The sequence below is a fragment of the Macrosteles quadrilineatus genome, unplaced genomic scaffold (genome assembly GCF_028750875.1).
Source record: "Macrosteles quadrilineatus isolate MER2022 unplaced genomic scaffold, UCM_ALF_1.0 Scaffold_1__1_contigs__length_201487025, whole genome shotgun sequence".
Taxonomy (NCBI): Eukaryota; Metazoa; Arthropoda; class Insecta; order Hemiptera; family Cicadellidae; genus Macrosteles; species Macrosteles quadrilineatus.
The window spans coordinates 91,203,873-91,224,023 of NW_026542594.1; the positions used below are offsets into that span (position 1 = coordinate 91,203,873).

The 20,151-nt window shown below is 35.3% G+C and overlaps 1 protein-coding gene across 1 annotated transcript in view; it reads left to right on the plus strand.

Annotated features, from left to right (window-relative positions):
- LOC128998883 (cilia- and flagella-associated protein 43) overlaps window positions 1-20,151 on the plus strand; it is a 167,462-nt gene that overhangs the window by 45,454 nt on the left and 101,857 nt on the right. Inside the window, exons 7-9 of the mRNA XM_054425241.1 lie at window positions 3,813-4,014; window positions 11,595-11,736; window positions 13,083-13,168. Coding sequence (XP_054281216.1) covers window positions 3,813-4,014; window positions 11,595-11,736; window positions 13,083-13,168 — 430 coding nt within the window. The remainder of the gene's footprint in view (window positions 1-3,812; window positions 4,015-11,594; window positions 11,737-13,082; window positions 13,169-20,151) is intronic.

Below are 20,151 nucleotides of genomic sequence, written 5' to 3' on the forward strand. Positions count from 1 at the left end.
AATCCATAGCATTGCAATATAGAATTCTGTTATTATCACCGTTGCCTAGCAACTGTTTATTTATATTTTTGCTGATTCCTCAAATTATTTCATCACATAACCTTAAAGTTGTAGTTGTGTTGACGATCAGTGTGCATTATTGGTGAATAGTGGTAATAGGGTATAGTGTGGTGAAAAATAGCGTTCGTACCACGGACCGAAATGGTTTTGCAGCTCTCGATCGATTTAAGTTCTCGACTTCGTCTCGAACTTAAAAACTATCTCGAGCCGGCAAAACCTCATTTTCGGCCCTAGGTACGAAATATACTATTAAAATCAGAATAAAACCATTGCAAATACTTCATTTTGACAAATTTAGTAAATCACAATTTAAATATTAACAGCTGTTTCATTCAAAAGTAGTGTAAATGTATGCATATGGTCGTAATGTAAACAAATCTGAAGAGGGAACTTTAAAGGCCTCTGGGGCAGAGCCCCAAGGGAATTTACCTTGTTTCTCTTTTGATGGCTCATCTACAGACTAAGACCTTTCTTTAGAGACCCCTACCAAGTTTCTACGCATAGCCGTTCTCTGTAATTAGCTGTGACAAAACCCCGTTTTTCCTCCATAAGAATAACATGGGATGGGAATTTAAAGGCCACTGGGGCAGAGCCCCAAGGAAATTGACCACGTTTCTCTTTTGATGGCTCATCTACAGACCAAGACCTTTCTTTAGAGACCCCTACCCAGGGCCGATTTACCGAATAGGCACGGTAGGCACGTGCCTAGGGCGCGAGGCAATTGGCTTTTTTAGGGGGCACCAAAAAAAGTAAAATATTTTGTGGTTTTATTTGCATACGATCGCGTTAAAACTCCCGTGATTTCGGCAAAATTCTGACTATTTTCCGATGTCGTGTGGACATAATTATCGTCTTCCATGATCGCGGAAATATATTAACATATCGCGCGGTCGTCAGGAGATTATCATCGTCTACCGCGAATGAGGAAAAATTCTGATCTTTTCCCGCTGTCGTGTGGACATTATCACCGTCGTGCGTGATAGCGGTTAAATTCTGATCACCACTCGCGGCCGTGAAGACATCATAATATCGTCCCCCGCTACCCCGCGATCGTGTGGACATAGTAATCGCCTCCCGCGATTGCGGCAAAATCGTAATCATCACTCGCGGTCTTGTGGAGATCATCATCGCCTTCCGCAAATGAGGCAAAATTCTGACATTTTCCCGCGATTGTGAAGACATCATCGTCTTGCGCGATCGCAATAAAATATTGATCACCCCTCGCGGCATTGAAGGCATCATTATATCTTCCCCGTGGCCGTTTGGACATAGTAATCGCCTCCCGAAATTGTGTCAAAACGGTAATAATCTCCCGCGGCCATGTGGAGATCATCGTCTTCTTCGAATAAGGCAAAATTTGGATCTTTTTCCGCGGTCGTGTGGACATTATCACTGTGTTGCGCGATCGCGGCATAATTCTGATCATCCCTCGCGGCCGTATAGAAATCATTGTATCTCCCTCAGACATCGAAATTGTCTCCTGCGGTCGTGAAGACATCGTAATCGTCTCCCTCGATTGCGGCAAAATGTCAATCATATGACGCTGTCGTGCGAAGATCATCATTGTCTTCCGCGATTGCGGCAAAATTGTTGCTGTTTCCCGCGGCCGTGTGTGGACATTATCATCGTCTTCCGTGATCACGGCAATATTCTGATCATCCCTCGCGGCTCCGTATGGATATCATCACCATCTTCTGCGATCGCGGGAAATTTTGATCATCCCTTGCGGCCGTGTGTAGACATATCTCAGCATGTCTTCCGCGGTCACGGAAAAGTCACAGTTGTCATGCACAATCGTGGTAAATTCAACATTCTAAGTAGAAATACGAAATTCTCACGCATATTTCCCGGTTAAAAAAAACTCACGCATAATTTGCGGCGTGGATACCCTGTTATATATAATGCAAAGGGGCGCTACTATTAGTTGTGCCTAGGGCGCTGACAGGGTCAAAAACGGGCCTGCCCCTACCGAGTTTCTACACCCAACCGTTCTCTCAAATTAGCTGTCACAAAGAAAAACAGTTTCAAATTAATATATAGACAAGCTGCTATACCCGTGCTTTGCAACGGGAAGAACATGTGACCTAGAGAGCTTTTTAAAGTGGTGCTGATGTGTGTTTTAAAATACATACAGCAACTCTATGATTTAGTTTGAAAATATAAGCAGATTTAAAAGCGTAGACCTACTTACTTTCAAACCCCTACTTTTGATGTTAGATCCCTAAGAATATGACAACATACCTTAGTGTAGCAATAGCATCAATTATTGCTTCATATCGATGCTTTATGAATGACATGTTTTACCATTTTCTTCAATTTTATTCAAGCTTCTTCAAATGTAGATTACTATATAAATTTAAAAAATGAAACTTTGAGCAATACTTTACAAAACGTATACAACCAGAACATAACCCTCCTCAATCTACATAAAGCGTCACAAACATCTTATTCGAGTAAATAAACAAACACCAGTTCATTGTACTGACCAGCTGTTTCATTAACCAAATTAAATTAAATCATGTAAACATTGGAAGCATGCCAGGCGCAGCCCTTTGGAAATTCGTCCATATCAATACTTTTCGGCAAATCTACACACTCTAAAGCCTGGTTTACACGGGTCGAGTACGGCGGGCGAGTCAGTGTGCGAGTTGCCACTCGCTCTTTAACTCGCTTGGTGTAGACATGCAGGCGAGTCGAGCAACGGGCGAGTTGATAAAAAGAGGTCAGTTGAGAGCGAGTCGAGTGATTTAGTTGAAAACCGAGTTGCTCGGCCCAGTAGCAACCCCCACCACCACGATTTGCCCGCAAAACATCTGTTTACTGCTCTCATGAGTCCAGCGACCACAGAAAATTTTTTTTGTTATTTTGTGGTCGCTGACAAAGAGTCGATCACAACGTTCAGTATTTTTGGGGTTAGTTCAGTAGTGTATGCCTAATCACCCTCAATACTAAATGGTTCAGTTGAACAGTTGGCCCTGTGTTGCATTGTCTTGCTGATCGTAAATCTACTCACTCTTATAAAATTCAGTTTTCAAAATTGTTGTACAACTTAATATCTACAGTTCTACTGGAACGATTTTATTAATCAATGGGTTGTTAGAAAGCTCACTCCCTAAAAATGTTTTCTATCAGAAATACATTGAAAACAGTGTTTTCACATTTTTTTTATTTGGAGGCAACTTTTTGTTGCCTATATGTTTTATTTTAAAGAAATGCAGTACCGGTATAGTAATTTGTAACAAATCTTATTCTTTTAGAATATCACCTTCCACTTTGGTCTATTGTATTAAAAAAAAAAACTTTTAAGCAACCCTGCCTGAATTAAATGGATGATTTAGTTTTAATTCTAATAATCTAATTCAGTGATTTAATTAATTTATAAATTCAGCCTGATTGGATTTACACTAAAATGTCTCCTTAAAAATATCACATTTATTCCCTATTTAAATAACATTAGTTTGACGAGTACTTAGGTTTGCTGCAACAGGGAGGGTAAAAAGGTGTTTATCTTGTAAAATGTTAATAGTTTAGTATGAAATAAAATTATTGAATTATGAATAGAAATATCGAGTTCATAACTATATACAGTTTTAATGGACTACTCGATTCCCGTACGTAGGACGGGCCAACAGCTCGTTCAACTTAAGCCTGCCTGGTCTGTGACTCAGCTTACAGCTTCTAGCATACCTTTCTAAAATTTGCTAGGGATTATACTATTTATGGTAGATATTCAGTCACTGATTCTTTTTTAGGGAAGCCAAAGCAATAGGCATTACACAATCAGTTTCTTCTCCAAAGGTTGATAAGGAAGATGCTGGAGAGGTGGAAAAGGAAAATCCATATTTGTTTTTTGGCTCTTCTAGCTACCAGTTTGTTGAGATCAGTCCATTGCATTGTTCTCAGTTTGAAATTAGCACCTCATTTAATAGTGTTTCTGAAATAGTAATGCTTCAGGTAAGTCAATACTCTTATGCATATGTAATATTTATTCTATTGAAGTGGCTATTTTAAGGAGCAAATTTAATTTTTAATGACATATTAAGTTAATAAGGATCACAAACTTTTGACGAAACCGTAATTTGCATACCTATCAACTGCATACTTGAATAGAAGATCTTGATTTGAGACTTCACCGCGGTATTTAAGTTGTTTGATAAACCATCTCCTTAGGGCACAAACTCAAATAATTAAAGAGCTGTATTTAATAACAAATAAAATATTGAAAATACATCCAGCTTTTGGATTTGTTTATATTTTTGTAGTTTAATTGTTTGTTTACATCTTCCGTTAGGTAATCTTTTGATTCTTACTAAGGATGTTTACATTACGATAAAGTTATTAGTTTTCATTCTGCCACACAGTCTAATGCAAATACATAATAAGAAATTTCATTAATACAAACAATAAGTACAATTGAGATTTACCTGTATAATTTGTATGGTGATTGTGACATGTGATTGTGCATTGATATGTGACTGCTTTTTACAGAATTTTAAAGACCCACATTATTTTTTAATTATTTTTATTTGGATTTTTTTTTGCCCATCCTAGGCCATAAAAGTCGGTCCGGGAAGGGTAAAAAAAAACATACATTATAAAAATAAGTTTTAACAATTTTTTTTATTTTTTGTACAGTATTTTTTATAAACTGGGAAATGTATTAATTCATGACATATTTACTGCTTCCATGGTATTTATTTACAAATATTATACTTTTGTAAAAATTAAAATAATACTTGTTTGCAATAAAAACTTGTTTAAAACTTTGTAATTTTGGTGTGTCGATGACCGTACATGGTCATTTGATGAAGTAGACATGGTGTTAATTTTTGTTTATAAGATATTTCGATTGCTAGATTAACTTTGTATCCTCGAACATGAGGTGCAGGGCTACTGTCAGAACAGAGCCAAATAACACTTAATGTCACGACCATCGCGGTTTTTTTTCACGACCAATCCAGCCTTATGGGTTATACTGTGTTTGGTCGTGACAATAACTTAAATATTATTGTAAATTGAACGGTTTAGTTCAATTGAAACTCAATTGAATATGTCATAATATGTCATATTTTTACTATAACTAACACCTATAGTTAAAGGCTGTTTAGAAAGATTTAGATTATTCCAGACAATTCACGACCGTACCGCTTGTCCCTGACCATCACGTTTATGATTTCTATCATAAAAATTTTAAAAATTAAAATATCATCATATTTCAATGTTTTATACACAAAAGAAGCACACCTCTATAAAAAATAACGATTTTTCGGGTCTTAGGTAAGTTTTTTCGGAGTTGTACAAACTTAAAAAGATTTTATTGGCTTTTATCAATTTTTTGAGTTTTTTTATTTTTTTCTAGAAAGACCAAATATACCAAAAGCTTAGTGAGTTGTTTACTGTACAATGGCCCTAAAAGTAAATTAATTTATAGCAAAACAAAGTTATAAAAATAATATTAACTATTTTTAATATTCAATTTTATGTCCGTGACAACATTTTGTGTTTTTCCATCAAAGATGCTCTCTTTAATAAAAAATCACCAAAGATATTGCGTTACCATGGACATTTTATGAAACTTCAAATGTTAATGAAATAAAAAAAATTTTAAAAGTTTCTAAAAACGGAACAAAAAATTTTTAAAGTGCTTTTCCTAAAAACGTACGTTTTAAAATTTTTACTCTACAATGAAATGTAGCTATAGCTACAGTTTTAGCTACTTTTACAAAGACGTTACTTTTATTCCACGCACATTAGGTATAAATGTAAATTAATTGCAACTACATAAACCTAACATTACAACAACACAACCAAAATAAGTTAGTTGGGTGTTCCTATTTAGTACTTATTTTTCAGCATCTTATATATGTATATTTCACATTTCATTAAGTTCAAAAGACATACAATTAAACTATATTTTAAAAACCTATTTTATTTATTTAATGTACATTCATTTATGTCTTTTATCAACTATTAAAAACAATAAAACTGTTAAACGATTATTTAAAAATGCTTTTTTGTGCTACAGAGCCTAGCCTACTGAAATTGGAGTTGCCTTTCTTTATTTTTTATGTTAAAAACGACATTGCTTTAACTTTTAACCATTGTGATATGTTACTTGTTCTATGAACAACACTTTCCAATGTCAAGAAATCGTCCTTTGCCATTATGTATAGGTCAAATTGTGCTTTAACAAACGTTGGTACAGAAAACAGTATTCAGCAACTTATCCTGAAATCGGCTTTTTAATTTAAACATGTTGAAAATTGTAAAGTAAAAATAACATTTAGGCCTACTTGGCTTTGTAACAAGTTGGCTATAGTAGGCTTGTTCTTACAAGGACTAAACAGATATATTCCTATTAATTTAACTTGTTATTCGTATTAATCCAATAGCATAGCCTAGGAATAGTCCTTGACAAGAGCTGTTAGCAGGAGCAAAACTATGGTATTTTTTCAATGTAAGTTTCATGTTATATGGAAATTTTTTTGTCAAAATTATTATGTAGTCTAGGCATATCTTAAATATCATCGGGTATTTCCTCTTTGTTAATTTTTAAACCTTTGAAAAATCTTCGTAATGCAACCAGGGCTTGTGATCATGAACCACGTCAACAGCTGAAGCAAAGGTTGATGGAGCTTTCTCATTATTTTAAGGTTTAGGGATGGTTTCCATTAAAACCCAAGTTGCAGGGCCGTCCCTAGGGTTGGAGGCGCCCGGAGCAAACGTGGTTGTGGTGCCCCCTCCCCCCCAGTAATAATAGTCGCATACGCATATTTTAATACTATGTTAACCCATTGGCGCCGACTTACGAGCGTTACTCGTACGGCCGCTGCAGGCCCGGAGGCCGACTTACGAGAGCCGCTCGTGTCACCGCTAGGCAGCGCCATTTTTTATTTAGTTATTATTATTTTTCGCCCTTTTTGTTTCTTCTTACTATTATAATGTTTATAAATATATTGCTTCTTAATTTGCGTATTTACTCATTTATTTTAGCGAATAACAAACAATTTTGTGTTGTCATGGAAACCACATATCACCAAAAATCAGCTGCGGTAAGGTAAACAAACAATTTAAAAAAAATGTTATTACTTATAAAAGTACACAACTTTTGATTTTTCTACGTAGGGAATCGATTGACCTTTATAATAGTAGTGTTATTTGGTGTCTGGATTAATCTTGGAATTTGTATATCAAGTTTATTTTCAAAAAATAGTTTTTAAAATTTTTATTTTTATAATCTTTATATATATTTTTTTTTTAGCTTAGAACTTTGACTACCCAATTAACACTTTTCTGTAGACAATTTTACTGTGAACAAAATGGTGAAAGAATTATTAATTTATTACCTAAGGTTTTCTTTCTATAGCAGTTAGAGTAAAAGTCTACAAATTCGGTAAAATTAATTGCCGCCAGAGGGTGCTGCAGGTAGCGGATTAATTCCTTCCCCAATGGGTTAATACAAATAGCCAAGGCGCCCAGGGCAGGTTGCCCCCCCCCCCCTTCGGACGGCCCTGCCAAGTTGAAACTGTTGATTAATAAAGAAACTAAATTGATAACTATATAATTTCCCTGTCAATCACTTGCAAGCATTCAATAGCTTCTCTTGTCACCGGTAACATTCAAACGTGTTCTGCATCTAGCGATTTTATTTTATCTGACAGCAGTAATCATAGAGTAGCAATGAAGGAAATGAGAGCCAAAAATGTGGATAACACTCAGATAATGGCCTCCATGTCCACGCAGGTAGGTAATGAAACTACTGTGACCAGTTGTATAAAGCCAAGATAGTAGGCCTAATGGCCTAATTTTCCTGAAAATCTCAGTTTGAAAGAGGTTGTTTCACGTAAGGTTGTGATAAAAATCACTATCTCAATCAATGTTAATGTAGCGAGAAAGTATCTAAAATTCCGCTACAACTACAGTACTTTAACCCCCGAGGAGGCGCTTCATCAGTAAAACAGGAGAGGGCGCATGCAGATTTTTATTCCGCAACACTAAATAGCATAAATTTTACCCATTTTACTTGTTATAACGAAATATTATACAGACTGTCCCAAAAGTCCCGGACCGGTTTAATAACTCCTAAACGAAACAAGCTACAGTAATAATTTTTCAGACATGATTCCTGGCTACAAAAAAACTATTTTTTGATGTGTTAGTCACTATTGCCCTTGCCCCCAAAAACCAAAATTGGGGGGGTTGCCCCAAATTTTTAAATGTATACCCCTATCGAGTGACCCATCATTTTAAAGGTCTCATTGAGATAAACACAACAGCGCAAATCCGAGGTCGATATCTTGCTCCTGTCCAAAATGGCTGACCTTTTAGTGTTTTTTATGGTTACTGTACCAAAAGTCCCGGACCGGTTTAATAACTCCTAAACGAAACAAGCTACAGTAATAATTTTTCAGACATGATTCCTGGCTACAAAAAACTATTTTTTGATGTGTTAGTCACTATTGCCCTTGCCCCCAAAAACCAAAATTGGGGGGGTTGCCCCACATTTCTAAATGTAAACCCCTATCGAGTGACCCATTATTTTAAAGGTCTCGTTGAGTTAAACACAACAGCGCAAATCCGAGGTCGATATCTTGCTCCTGTTCAAAATAGCTGACCTTTTAGTGCTTCTTATGGTCATGTAATTCCAAATTGACCACCATCGGTTGTATTAAACAGTTTTATAGTTTTAAAAGAAAGTAAACACAAGTACAAAATAGTTTAAAGTATAAAAAAAATGGTCACACTTGGTAATAAAAACCATTTTTTTTTCTTTACACACAAAAACAAAGTTTCTTACCAAAGAGATGATATCCAGGGTTTAGAGTAAGTGTTCGAACTGCTTTCCTTCCACAGTCACGCAGTGTGCTAGTCTGTAATAGTGATGCTGTACTACATTCTGTATCATTTCCCCTGGTATTTGCTGAGCTTCGTGTGATATTTGTTGTCAAAGTTCTATCAAGTTCTGGGGCTTCGTAGTATAAACTTTAGATTTAAGATAGCCCCAAAGAAAATAGTCTAGGGGGTCAAGTCAGGAGACCTGGCAGGCCATTCAATTGCCCCTAGCCGGCCTATCCAGCGGCGTGGTAATGTACTGTCAAGGTACGAGCGGACATTTATTCCAAAATGGGGTGGCGCTCTATCTTGTTGAAACCAAGTTTCATGATTTTCATCTCTTGCTGCTTCAATTGCAGGAACAACTTCATTGAGTAACAACTGGTGGTAATTGTTGCGATTCAAATTTTCTTCAATAAAAAACGGTCCTATTATTTGGTCTCTGAAAATTCCCGCCCATACATTTATTTTTTCCGGGTACTGGGTATGAGCTTCACGCTTCCAGTGTGGTTTATCATCTGCCCAGTATCGACAGTTGTGGCGATTTACAGTCCCATTTAGCATAAAACTAGCTTCGTCTGAAAAAACTACATTATTGATAAAATTTTCATCGTTTTCAATTTTTGTCATCATCAATTCACAATATTCTACTCTCCTGTCAAAGTCATCCTCTGCTAGTTCGTGTATTAACCTTACTTTATATGGATGATATTTGTTGCTGCTCAATATACGGTGTATTGAAGATTTACTGATCTCATCCAGTTGTTGGGCAGCTTTTCTAGTAGAGTTATGTGGATCTTCTACGAAAGCTTGTAACACTTCAATAGCTTTGTCATCGCCTGAAACTGATTTTGGCCTGCCTGATCGAGGCAAATCCTTAACACTTCCCGTTTCTTGAAAACGATGAACAAACCTTACAACTGTGGATTTCGAAATAGGTGGGTGAGGGTAATATTCTTCATTATAAAGATCTGCAACTTCTTGAAACGACCTAGTCAGGTTACCATAGCCTCTCATCATCAATATTGTTATTCTTTCTGATTCACTTAATGACATAATGAATTATACTTAAAAAGTAAATAGTCATACACTGATAAAAGTAAGAAAAAATATTATTAGTTTGCCAATTATTAGTAATAAATGTAAAAATTAACCCTAGAAAAATTAGACAACATTATTCTAAGACACAATCTCATAACTGAGCCATAATATCCAATGCTACAGGTATTGTTTTGTTGATGCGGGGTTTTCCAGCAATGATAAGGATTAACGAATGTAGGAATGTTAAGGACTAAGAACTTAAAGTAGGAAGGTCCCAAAATGTTATCTGTTTCCAATTGTTAAAGGGCCACCGGTGTTTAAACCTGTAAATGTGTATACTTTGTATACGATACAAAATGTTCAATTTTAAATTACATAACCATAAGAAACTCTAAAAGATCAGCCATTTTGGACAGGAGCAAGATATTGACCTCGGATTTGCGCTGTTGTATTTAACTCAATGAGACCTTTAAAATGATGGGTCACTCGATAGGGGTTACATTTAAAAATTTGGGGCAACCCCCCCAATTTTGGTTTTTGGGGGCAGGGGCAATAGTGACTAAAACATAAAAAAATAGGTTTTTGTAGCCAGGAATCGTGTCTGAAGTATTATTACTGTAGCTTGTTTTGTTTAGGAGTTATTAAACCGGTCCGGGACTTTTGGTACAGTGACCATAAAAAACACTAAAAGGTCAGCCATTTTGAACAGGAGCAAGATATTGACCTCGGATTTGCGCTGTTGTGTTTAACTCAACGAGACCTTTAAAATGATGGGTCACTCGATAGGGGTTTACATTTAAAAATTTGGGGCAACCCCCCCAATTTTGGTTTTTGGGGGCAGGGGCAATAGTGACTAACACATCAAAAAATAGTTTTTTGTAGCCAGGAATCATGTCTGAAAAATTATTACTGTAGCTAGTTCCGTTTAGGATTTATTAAACCGGTCCGGGACTTTTGGGACAGTCTGTATGTAAATGTTGAATAATCTAATCAGAAACCTAATTTCTTTGTTAATAACATTATTTGTTAAACTTTATATGATTAATATTTCAAATAATCATATTGAGCAATTTTCTAGTACAAAGGTGTTTAGGTATGTTACGAGAGAGGGCGCATGCAGGGTTATGATCCGCAATAATGCAATTTTACATATTATGCATACAAACAAAATATATTTATTTGATAATAATTATAAATGAAATAATACATTTAAACATGTTTATAATTTTGTATGCATAAAATACTGACACCGCGTCACTGAATTGCAACTGACAACAAAATGATGTGGAATTCGGGGGTAAAAATAGCTTAGGGGCATTACCAGGATGAGGTGCGTGAAGTGTAGAGCCGGACACGACTGCCGACACCCATTATGCATATTTATATTAACAAAAACTACAAGTGCGGAGGAAAACTCCGCAAGCGCCCGCTCGTGGGTTAAAAATGTAGCTAGCTACAGCTAAAGCTATAAAATCTTAAAAGTAGCGTAGCTACAGCTAACGCTACAAAAAAAGTAGCGCGCAACTGTAGCGGCGCTACTTGTAGCGCGCTACTTCCCAACACTGCTTATTGATGAACAACCCTGACACAAATTATACTTTGTCATACTTTGTGTGTCTTGCAATAAATGGTTTTGTTAATGAAATATGTTTATATTTCAGAAAGTGTGTGAGGACTTGAGGTCATACTTCAATAAACTGTTTGATGAAATGTTTGTAGCTAAGGAGAGAGAAATGTTGTTTCTTGCAGATAGAAATTCTCGTCTTCGCACCATCCTATCTGAGCTGCTAGTTACCTGCAATGGTAAATGTATTTTTAACAATGATTTTTGTATCTACTATCCATACATACTGCTTTTAATATTGATTTTCACTATTCTTGCTAATGATGCCTAACTCTTTAATGACGACACTATACAGGGTGTATATAAAGTCCTGCACGGGCTTAATATTTTCTAAACGACAACAGATACATCAATAAGATTTGGTACATCAACACCACACCTAAAAATCTACTTTTTTAAGGAACTATGAATTTTCTGTCATATCATGGGGACGTCCCGCAAGGAGTCAGAAGGAAATCTTAAATAGAAGCATAGGTCAATATGCACATCAAATGAAAGGTCTTTTTTAGTAAAATACAATGCCGCAAACCCCACTTCAAAAGGTTGATCATGCTCAAAATGGCAGCCGTTCAAAGATTTCTTGAATCTGCCATTTTGAATCTTTGAACGACTGCCATTTTTTACTCAGGTGTTCTTTTGAGCTTGAATTTACGGCATTGTAATCTACTAGTGAAGACCTTAAATTTGATGTGCATATCGACCTATGCTTACGTTAACAATTTTCTTCCGATTCCTAGATCTGTGCCCCCTGAGGAGTAAGCGTATAATAGCAATGCAAATTAAATGAATATTTGAACAACTGTCATTCTTGGCTCGGTTGTCCGTTTGAGTTAAAATTTGGGGCATTGAACTCTGCTAGCTAAGCCCTTTAAACTGATGTGCATATTGACCTATGCTCCTATTTAAGATTTCCTTCTGACTCCTTGCGGGACGTCCCCATGATATGACAGAAAATTCATAGTTCCTTGAAAAAGTAGATTTTTAGGTGTGGTGTTGATGTACCAAATCTTATTGATTTATCTTTTGTCGTTTGGAAAATATTAAGCCCGTGCAGGACTTTATATACACCCTGTATGACCAACTCTTTGTCAATCATTGTTTATTCATTTAATCATTGTTTGAATGAAAATTTTTTTTAAATTTTTTTTTAATTAATTAAGAAATGCACTAAAGTATTTGAGCAAAATACATGTTCCGTGCACTTAAATTCACAGGCTATATTGAACACAACACTCGTGAATATTAAGGCCATGTAGATTATAATCTGTGATCTTATTCATGTAAATTGGTGTGTTTTAATTTAATTTATAGACATTTAAGAAAAGTAAATTTTTCTTCACAATAATTATTAGATCGTGCGTAGCTTTTTCTTGAGATTCAGGCCAAGTCTCTACAGAAAAATGAAGGTATTGTCCACAATTAAGAATACTTTTCTAAAATTGGAAAATTATTTAATCAAATTTATGCTAAGATGGAAGTGGGTACCTGGGTTATAAGACAAATAACTGCAATACTTTGTGTACAGCTCCCATGGATGTAGCAGAGCCTGTAGATGCAGAGTGGAGTCAAGAGGAGAAGACGGAACGGATAGTCATCATAGAAGACAATGAGGTAAACCATATTGTACTGGACAGCCAATAAATTTTACCATCACTACACCATGGATTGTTTTAACCCTAGCAGTGACCAATGTTAGAAGTGGGGAATGGCTAACCCATTTTGGTGATTTTGCAGACCTTTTTTTGAACATTCGTAAAAATTCAACCGTACAAGTAAAACCTAGCCAACCTTATATTCATTTTGTTCGGAAAGAATAGGTGAATCTAGAAATAGTAATACATATAATAATGTTTTAGACAGTGTATTTTTTCGGTAAAGAGAAAAATAAGTAGAATTTTTTCTTTTGAAATTTCAAAAGCAGCCTCGGTAAAATTTTTCTACAGATTTTTCATGAAAAATTCGTTATATACATTTTGTAGATAATCTAATTCACTACATAAAAATATATAACATGTTAGGAAAATATTTTTTTTATAAGTTTTTGGGGCGAAATATAATAACAATAACAAACAAGAGAACTGAAAAATTGAAAACCGTACAGTAATAGTTTGTGTTGTAAAAAGTTATATGTGTATACTAATAATGATATATACATGTTTGTAAAGCTAATAAAGTAAGGAACCCAAAAAAGTCATAAAGTTTATGGTGAAAATAGTTTTTTTATTTATAAATAAAATTATGTTTTTGTATTTTAGCGATTTTGTAAAAAAAATTCTCAGTATTTAGTATAAAACTTTTCTACCAAATGTTTTTACTTCAAACCAACATAATCATCTTGTAGTGTATTCAATTACCTACATAAAAATGTATAACACGTTGGGTAACAATTTTTGTTTTTTACGTGTTAGGGGCATAATAATATAAATTAACTGAAAACCACAAGAAAAATACAAACTTTTATAAACACAATTTCACACTATTCAGTAAATATTCATGCATAATAAAATGCATGAAGATTTCTGTTATATACACACACACACATTTCTCCAACAATACAAAATAATAACGAATTTAGTATTGTGGATAAAACGAGAGCGAAAACTCACCGTCAACAACACACAATGGCGACGCAATGACGAATACAAGGCACTTTGTGTATGAGACCTTGACAGTAGTGACGCACTTTCGTCGTCTTAGTGAGAGAAAACGCAGGGCTGCCACTATCACATATCACAAGCTACATTTCTTCCTCTTCAAAATGACATATTATATGACTAGTAATAATAACTTACACTGTATGTAATTCGTATTTTTCGTACTAGCGTATTACGCTGGTTGGCCATTTGTTATAAATTTCGAAAACAGCTGTTTTCATAAAATCTTTCATAAAAACTTTTGTTGTGCAATCAATATTTCGTTCTAAATATCAATACCACAATGAAGATAAAATCAATGGCTATCCAGTGGTACCACCCGCACATTCCAAGACGAAAATTACCCGAGCAGGATAATGCCAAACAAGTCATGTTTTGACAGTTCCTAAGGGTCAGCTGCTAAAGTCGTGCCGCGCCAAAAATTAATTTGATTTCTAATCGTCATGACATTGTTATATACCTGCTACAGGGTTTTTTTAATAAAATGAAAGTTGAGAATGTGATCTTTCGAGTGGTATATATATTGTTCATATCAGAGTTGATTATAAGCGGTTTTTTCGCCGCTAAAACAATTTCGGCCGTTACTAGCGTATTATACTTCTAGGGCGTCAAGGGCCCTATACTTAGGGTTAAGTTTTTGAATAAGTCAAAGTTTTTTGTTATATTAAACAAAGTGAATGGACAAAAGATAACTGAAATATAACGTTTTTGTGTAAAAAAAGGCAAATTTAGTCGGGGATCCCTTAATTTTGCATGGTCTTACAGCTAAAAAATGTTCTATTTAAGTTATTTGTTGCCTGATATTTTTGATCCCAGTATCGTTTGATAGGGAATTAAAAATGCTAAAAAAGAGTATTCTTGACATTTTTTCATAGAATTAGTCGTTTTTGAGTTATATAAGTTATAAAGTTCAAAATGGCCGCCATTTTGAAATTTACAATCGGAACAACTTTTATTATTTTTATATAATAGGTCTTGAGTATGTTAACATGGTTACCAAATTTCATAATCATCAAATTAAAAACTTCACAGATAAAAAAAATATTTTTGTACAAAAAACAAAATGGCGGATAACTTGGTAATTATGCATTTTCGGACATACCTTCACATCAACTTTTTTCTTCCTTTTAGTATGAGGATTCATTTCCCAAAGTCCTGAAACATTTTTTATGGACACCCTGTTATGTATGCCTGAGGGGGGGGGTGGTCGCCCCCCTCGCCCCCCCCCTCTGGATCCGCCACTGGTATAAAATTATAATTCATCTAAGAAAATCATCCAATGCAAATGTCACCAGTAAGGTTTTTTTCTAGCTGCACTCTTTTACACAATTATTATTAAATTAAGGGGATATGGCAGTGAAGTAATGAATTTTTTTCAAAAAAGTGATTTTTTAAATTTGTCTATTATTAAATATTTAACCCATTGGGAAAGGAATTAATGCGCTACCTGCAGCACCCTCTGGCGGCAATTAATTTTACCGAATTTGTAGACTTTTACTCTAACTGCTATAAAGAAAACTTTAGGTAATAAATTAATAATTCTTTCGCCATTTTGTTCACAGTAAAATTGTCTACAGAAAAGTGGTAATTGGATAGTCAAAGTTCTAAATTAAAAATATATATATATATATATATATATATATGAAGATTATAAAAATAAAAATTTTAAAAACAATATTTTGAAAGTAAACTTGATATACAAATTCCAAGATTAATCCTGACACCAAATAACACTACTATTATAAAGTTCAATCGATTCCCTACTTAGAAAAATCAAAAGTTGTGTACTTTTATTAGTAATAACATTAAAAAAAAAAATTTTTTTTACCTTACCGCAGCTGATTTTTGGTGATATGTGGTTTCCATGGCAACACAAAATTGTTTGTTATTCGCTAAAATAAATGAGTAAATACGCAAATCAAGAAGCAAGATATTTATAAACATTATAACAGTAAGAAGAAACAAAAAGGGCGAAAAATAATAATAACTAAATAACTAATGGTGCTGCCTAGCGATGACACGAGCGGCACTCGTAAGTCGGCCGCCGGGCCTGCAGCAGCCGTACGAGTAACGCTCGTAAGTCGGCGCCAATGGGTTAAGGTAAAACCACCAAATATCGACATGCTAAGGTGTAGTGATGGCCATATTTATTGATTGCCTGAGTTAAAATAGCCGTGTGTACAACTTAAAGACTTTTAATACTTATGCCAGAGTATAACATACATGTAGAAATATTAAATAACATCAAAACAAGGCTAGTAAAGTTATAATAACGATTTTTTGGCGTACTCAACCCAACCTATTACAGACGTGTATTATCGACACACCTAAAATTAATATCGACATTTTTGATTTTAATATCGACAGCCAATAAAATTGATTATTTTAAAGTATTTAAAAGCACAATCAAGCCTAAAATGACTTTAAATCTACTCTTTATTAATATTTCACCAAGATGCAACTTGACTTTTTTAAATATAAAATAAAAACAAAACATAAAAAAAAATTCCTGAGACGTTGTTTTTATAGTCCTCGCCACCCTAAGTTGAGGCAGCCAAAGGCCGCACTAGATATACGCCGTGCGGCCTTGGGCTGCCTCAACTTAGGGTGGCGAGGACTATAGGAATGCGTTGAGGTGTGACGCCAACTGTAAAGATATGGTATTTTATTTTAAGGAATAATTAGTTTAATGGCTTTAATTCAGTGGCAAACAATGAACAATATTATAATAAACCTGAAATTATTTTCCTATTGGCAAAATATAAGTTCATATTAATACTGTTTTACTAAGTTAAAGATGTGACTGCAGGCAGAGCAGACGACCACCGTCCGTCAGGCCTGCCACTGAATTTCAGGAGTCTCAACGTTTTAGAGCAAAATAATTAACTTTCATTCTCACTTTAAGCTATTATGCATATTAATGATTAAATATTGCAGTATTGATATCATGTGTGGATGATTAAATAAATAGGCCTATTTGAAAAAAAGTTTTATTTAGGCCTAACTTACACATATTTAAAAAATAAGATGTAACTTACATTTTGTAAATTTAAACATATCATATTTTGTGACAGTACATTCAGTCTCTAAATTGCATAAACATTTAGCAGCTTGGTTCTACAATATCACATCCTGTTGTAGTCGTAAAATGTCTACAAGATCACATCCTGTTTTAGTAGTAAAACGTCTACAAGATCACTTGCTGTTTTAGTTGTAAAATGTCTAAAAGATCACTTGCTGTTGTAGTCGTAAAATGTCTAGAAGATCACTTCCTGTTTTACTCGTAAAATGTCTAGAAGATCACTTCCTGTTTTACTCGTAAAATGTATGTTATCCCCATTTATCAATATCTGGGTCATTTAAAGTTTTAACAACGTCTTTAAACGGCACTTTGATATCGATATCTTCTTTATTTGGCCATACAAATTTGTTATGCTGTTTCAGGGTAAGAAACTTTACTTTCGAGGTTTTACTCTGGTTGTTTGTTGATAAAACATGACCAACAAAATACTTTAATTCTCCCGATTCATATGGATACGGGACAACGACCCATTGCCCCTTACGGAGATCCTGAACATTCAAACTTGTGTCGCCCGATTTCAAACTATTGATATTAAAAACCTCTTTCATTCCGTAAACAGTCTCTGCACTTTCTGCCTCCACACATTTGGACAGCTTCTGTTTATTTTTTATTTGCTGTCACTGATTTCAACTTTGGCTTCTTGTTTATCTGTGTTTTTCCTTGAGACCTTTTTATCTCTTTTTGTAATTTTCTCTTTTTTCATTTTAATTTTGTTTTCTCTAATTCTCTTCTTTTCTTCTTTAACTTTTTCTTGTTTGCTTTTTTCTTCCTCTATCTTGATTCTATAGTTTCTCCAAAGAGGTGAGGTAAGGACTGCAGGGATCTTGACTGTGTTTTTTTTCTTAAGGGCCTTTTTTTTGTTCTCACTGGGCCAAAACAAAGTTCTTTTGAAGGGTGACGGGACATTAACAGGAACATTGAAAGTGTTATCAGTCAAAGAACTTGGAATTTCAGCATAGAAGGCAGAGCATATTTTAAGGGATTTCCACTGGGCGACAGTGGAAAACTGCATGAATTAATTGGGGGGGGGGGGGGTCTGGGGTTACGGAATACCCCCCATCAAAAAGGGGGGTCCGGGGGTTCTCTCCCGGAAATTTGTGCATAGATTAAAGTGAAAATCACACATTTCTATCTTTTAATGAATTTTTCTATTATATTTGTTTTTAAATAGTCCTTATAATCTCACTTAATTACGTATTCTAGTACGTTGTAACAGGCCAAGAATCCCTTCACAACCTCTTGGGCCCAAAGCATAGCTCAATACTCTAAAATATTTACAAAATGTTATTTACTGAATACTTTGTTAATTCCGATAGATTTAAAATGTGAATCATTAAAAAAAATATGCCGGCACCACCCATAGCCACTGGGCGACAAAATCTCAGCACTGGGAGACACTTGTGTCACCCAGTTAACATGTTATTTTATGCCCTGATAGAAGGGTGTAGAACTTTCTTGAGTTGTTGAGGAAGACGGTTTAGATAAATATGACGTAGATGGGGATTTGTTGATCATGTCTGCATTTTCAGGCATTGGTTTTTTGGGTTCATTGTAGGCGGTCTTTAAAGTCTGAGTAGGAGGTTTAACGGGCGTAGTTTGGTTTTCGGAAAGAGTCAACAAGGCTTCAACGGTAGCTTGGGGTTCACATGTTATTTTAATGTGCTCTTCAATTCCTCGTATTACTTCAGGAGAGTTAGTGATTCTTGCTTTGTTTGATTGAATGGTGGTGGTGGATGAAGGGTCGTTAGAAAACATTTTCTTGGTTTCAGGGGTAATAGATTGGCAACTGGTATTTAGCATCCCAGCATCAGGGCTCTGTAACAGTTCAGATGGAGTTGGTGTCAAAGGAGTTGAGTTCACAGAGTTAGTCAAATCTTGCGTATTATTGGCAATTATTAAGGGGGTGTCCCAAACTGATGTATTTTGCAGATCAATTGTAGTCACAGGTAGGTCAAGTTCCATAGGTAGTTCAAAGACGTTTTCAGGATCGAAATCAAAGACTATTGCATCATCGACGACAGTCACGCTTTCCTCTTGGTTGCTTAAAACGTCTCTTTCATCTTCATTAGCAACATATTCAATTTGGTTGCCTTGTGGTGTGTAGTCATTTGTAGTGTGAATTTCCTCTGTTTCCAAAGAAAGAGACCGCAGATCGTCTCTCATTTCTTGCCACAACAAATAAAGGCTTTCATCCCTTCGGGCAATGTTTTTGCCCTTTTCAAAGTCAGCCAATTTTTTTGCACCAAGTTTCGTGTTTAAGTAGTGGAAAAATTGTCTTAACACTGTTTGGTTCTCTGCAGGAGCAGAACGGGGAGCCTGCTTTTGATGGTTCTTCTGCTTGTCTTGTCCTACTATCTTTGTTAGGTTTGTGTCCTTCGCATTTAGTGTTAAAAGCCCACAGGATTTGAATCCGCTCTTCACCGACTCAGGGTTTAGGCTCTTTAATACCTTTTCAAGAAGAGGGGCAAACTCAGGTTTTTCAAGTTTTTTGTGATTATTCTGCACCCTAAACTCGTCTACTGCTTTCTTCCAAGCTTTTTTTAAGGGCCCAAAGACGCCCACGTCCAAGGGTTGGAGTATATGGGTAGAATTTGGGTGGAATGCAATTAGTTCAATTCCGTTTTGGACACATAGTTCACTTAAAGGTAATGTCATATGTGAAGCATGACCATTAAGAAACAAAATTACTGGTCGTTGAATGCTGTTTTCATCCAAATACTTAATAAATATGTTGGCGACGTACTCATAAAAGAGCTCAGCCGTCATCCAACCGTTGTCTGAGTTTCCAATTGCCCAAGTATCAGGGAATTTTTCAATAATCTGGGTTTGTATTCTCTTGTATGAGTAGGCTACACAAC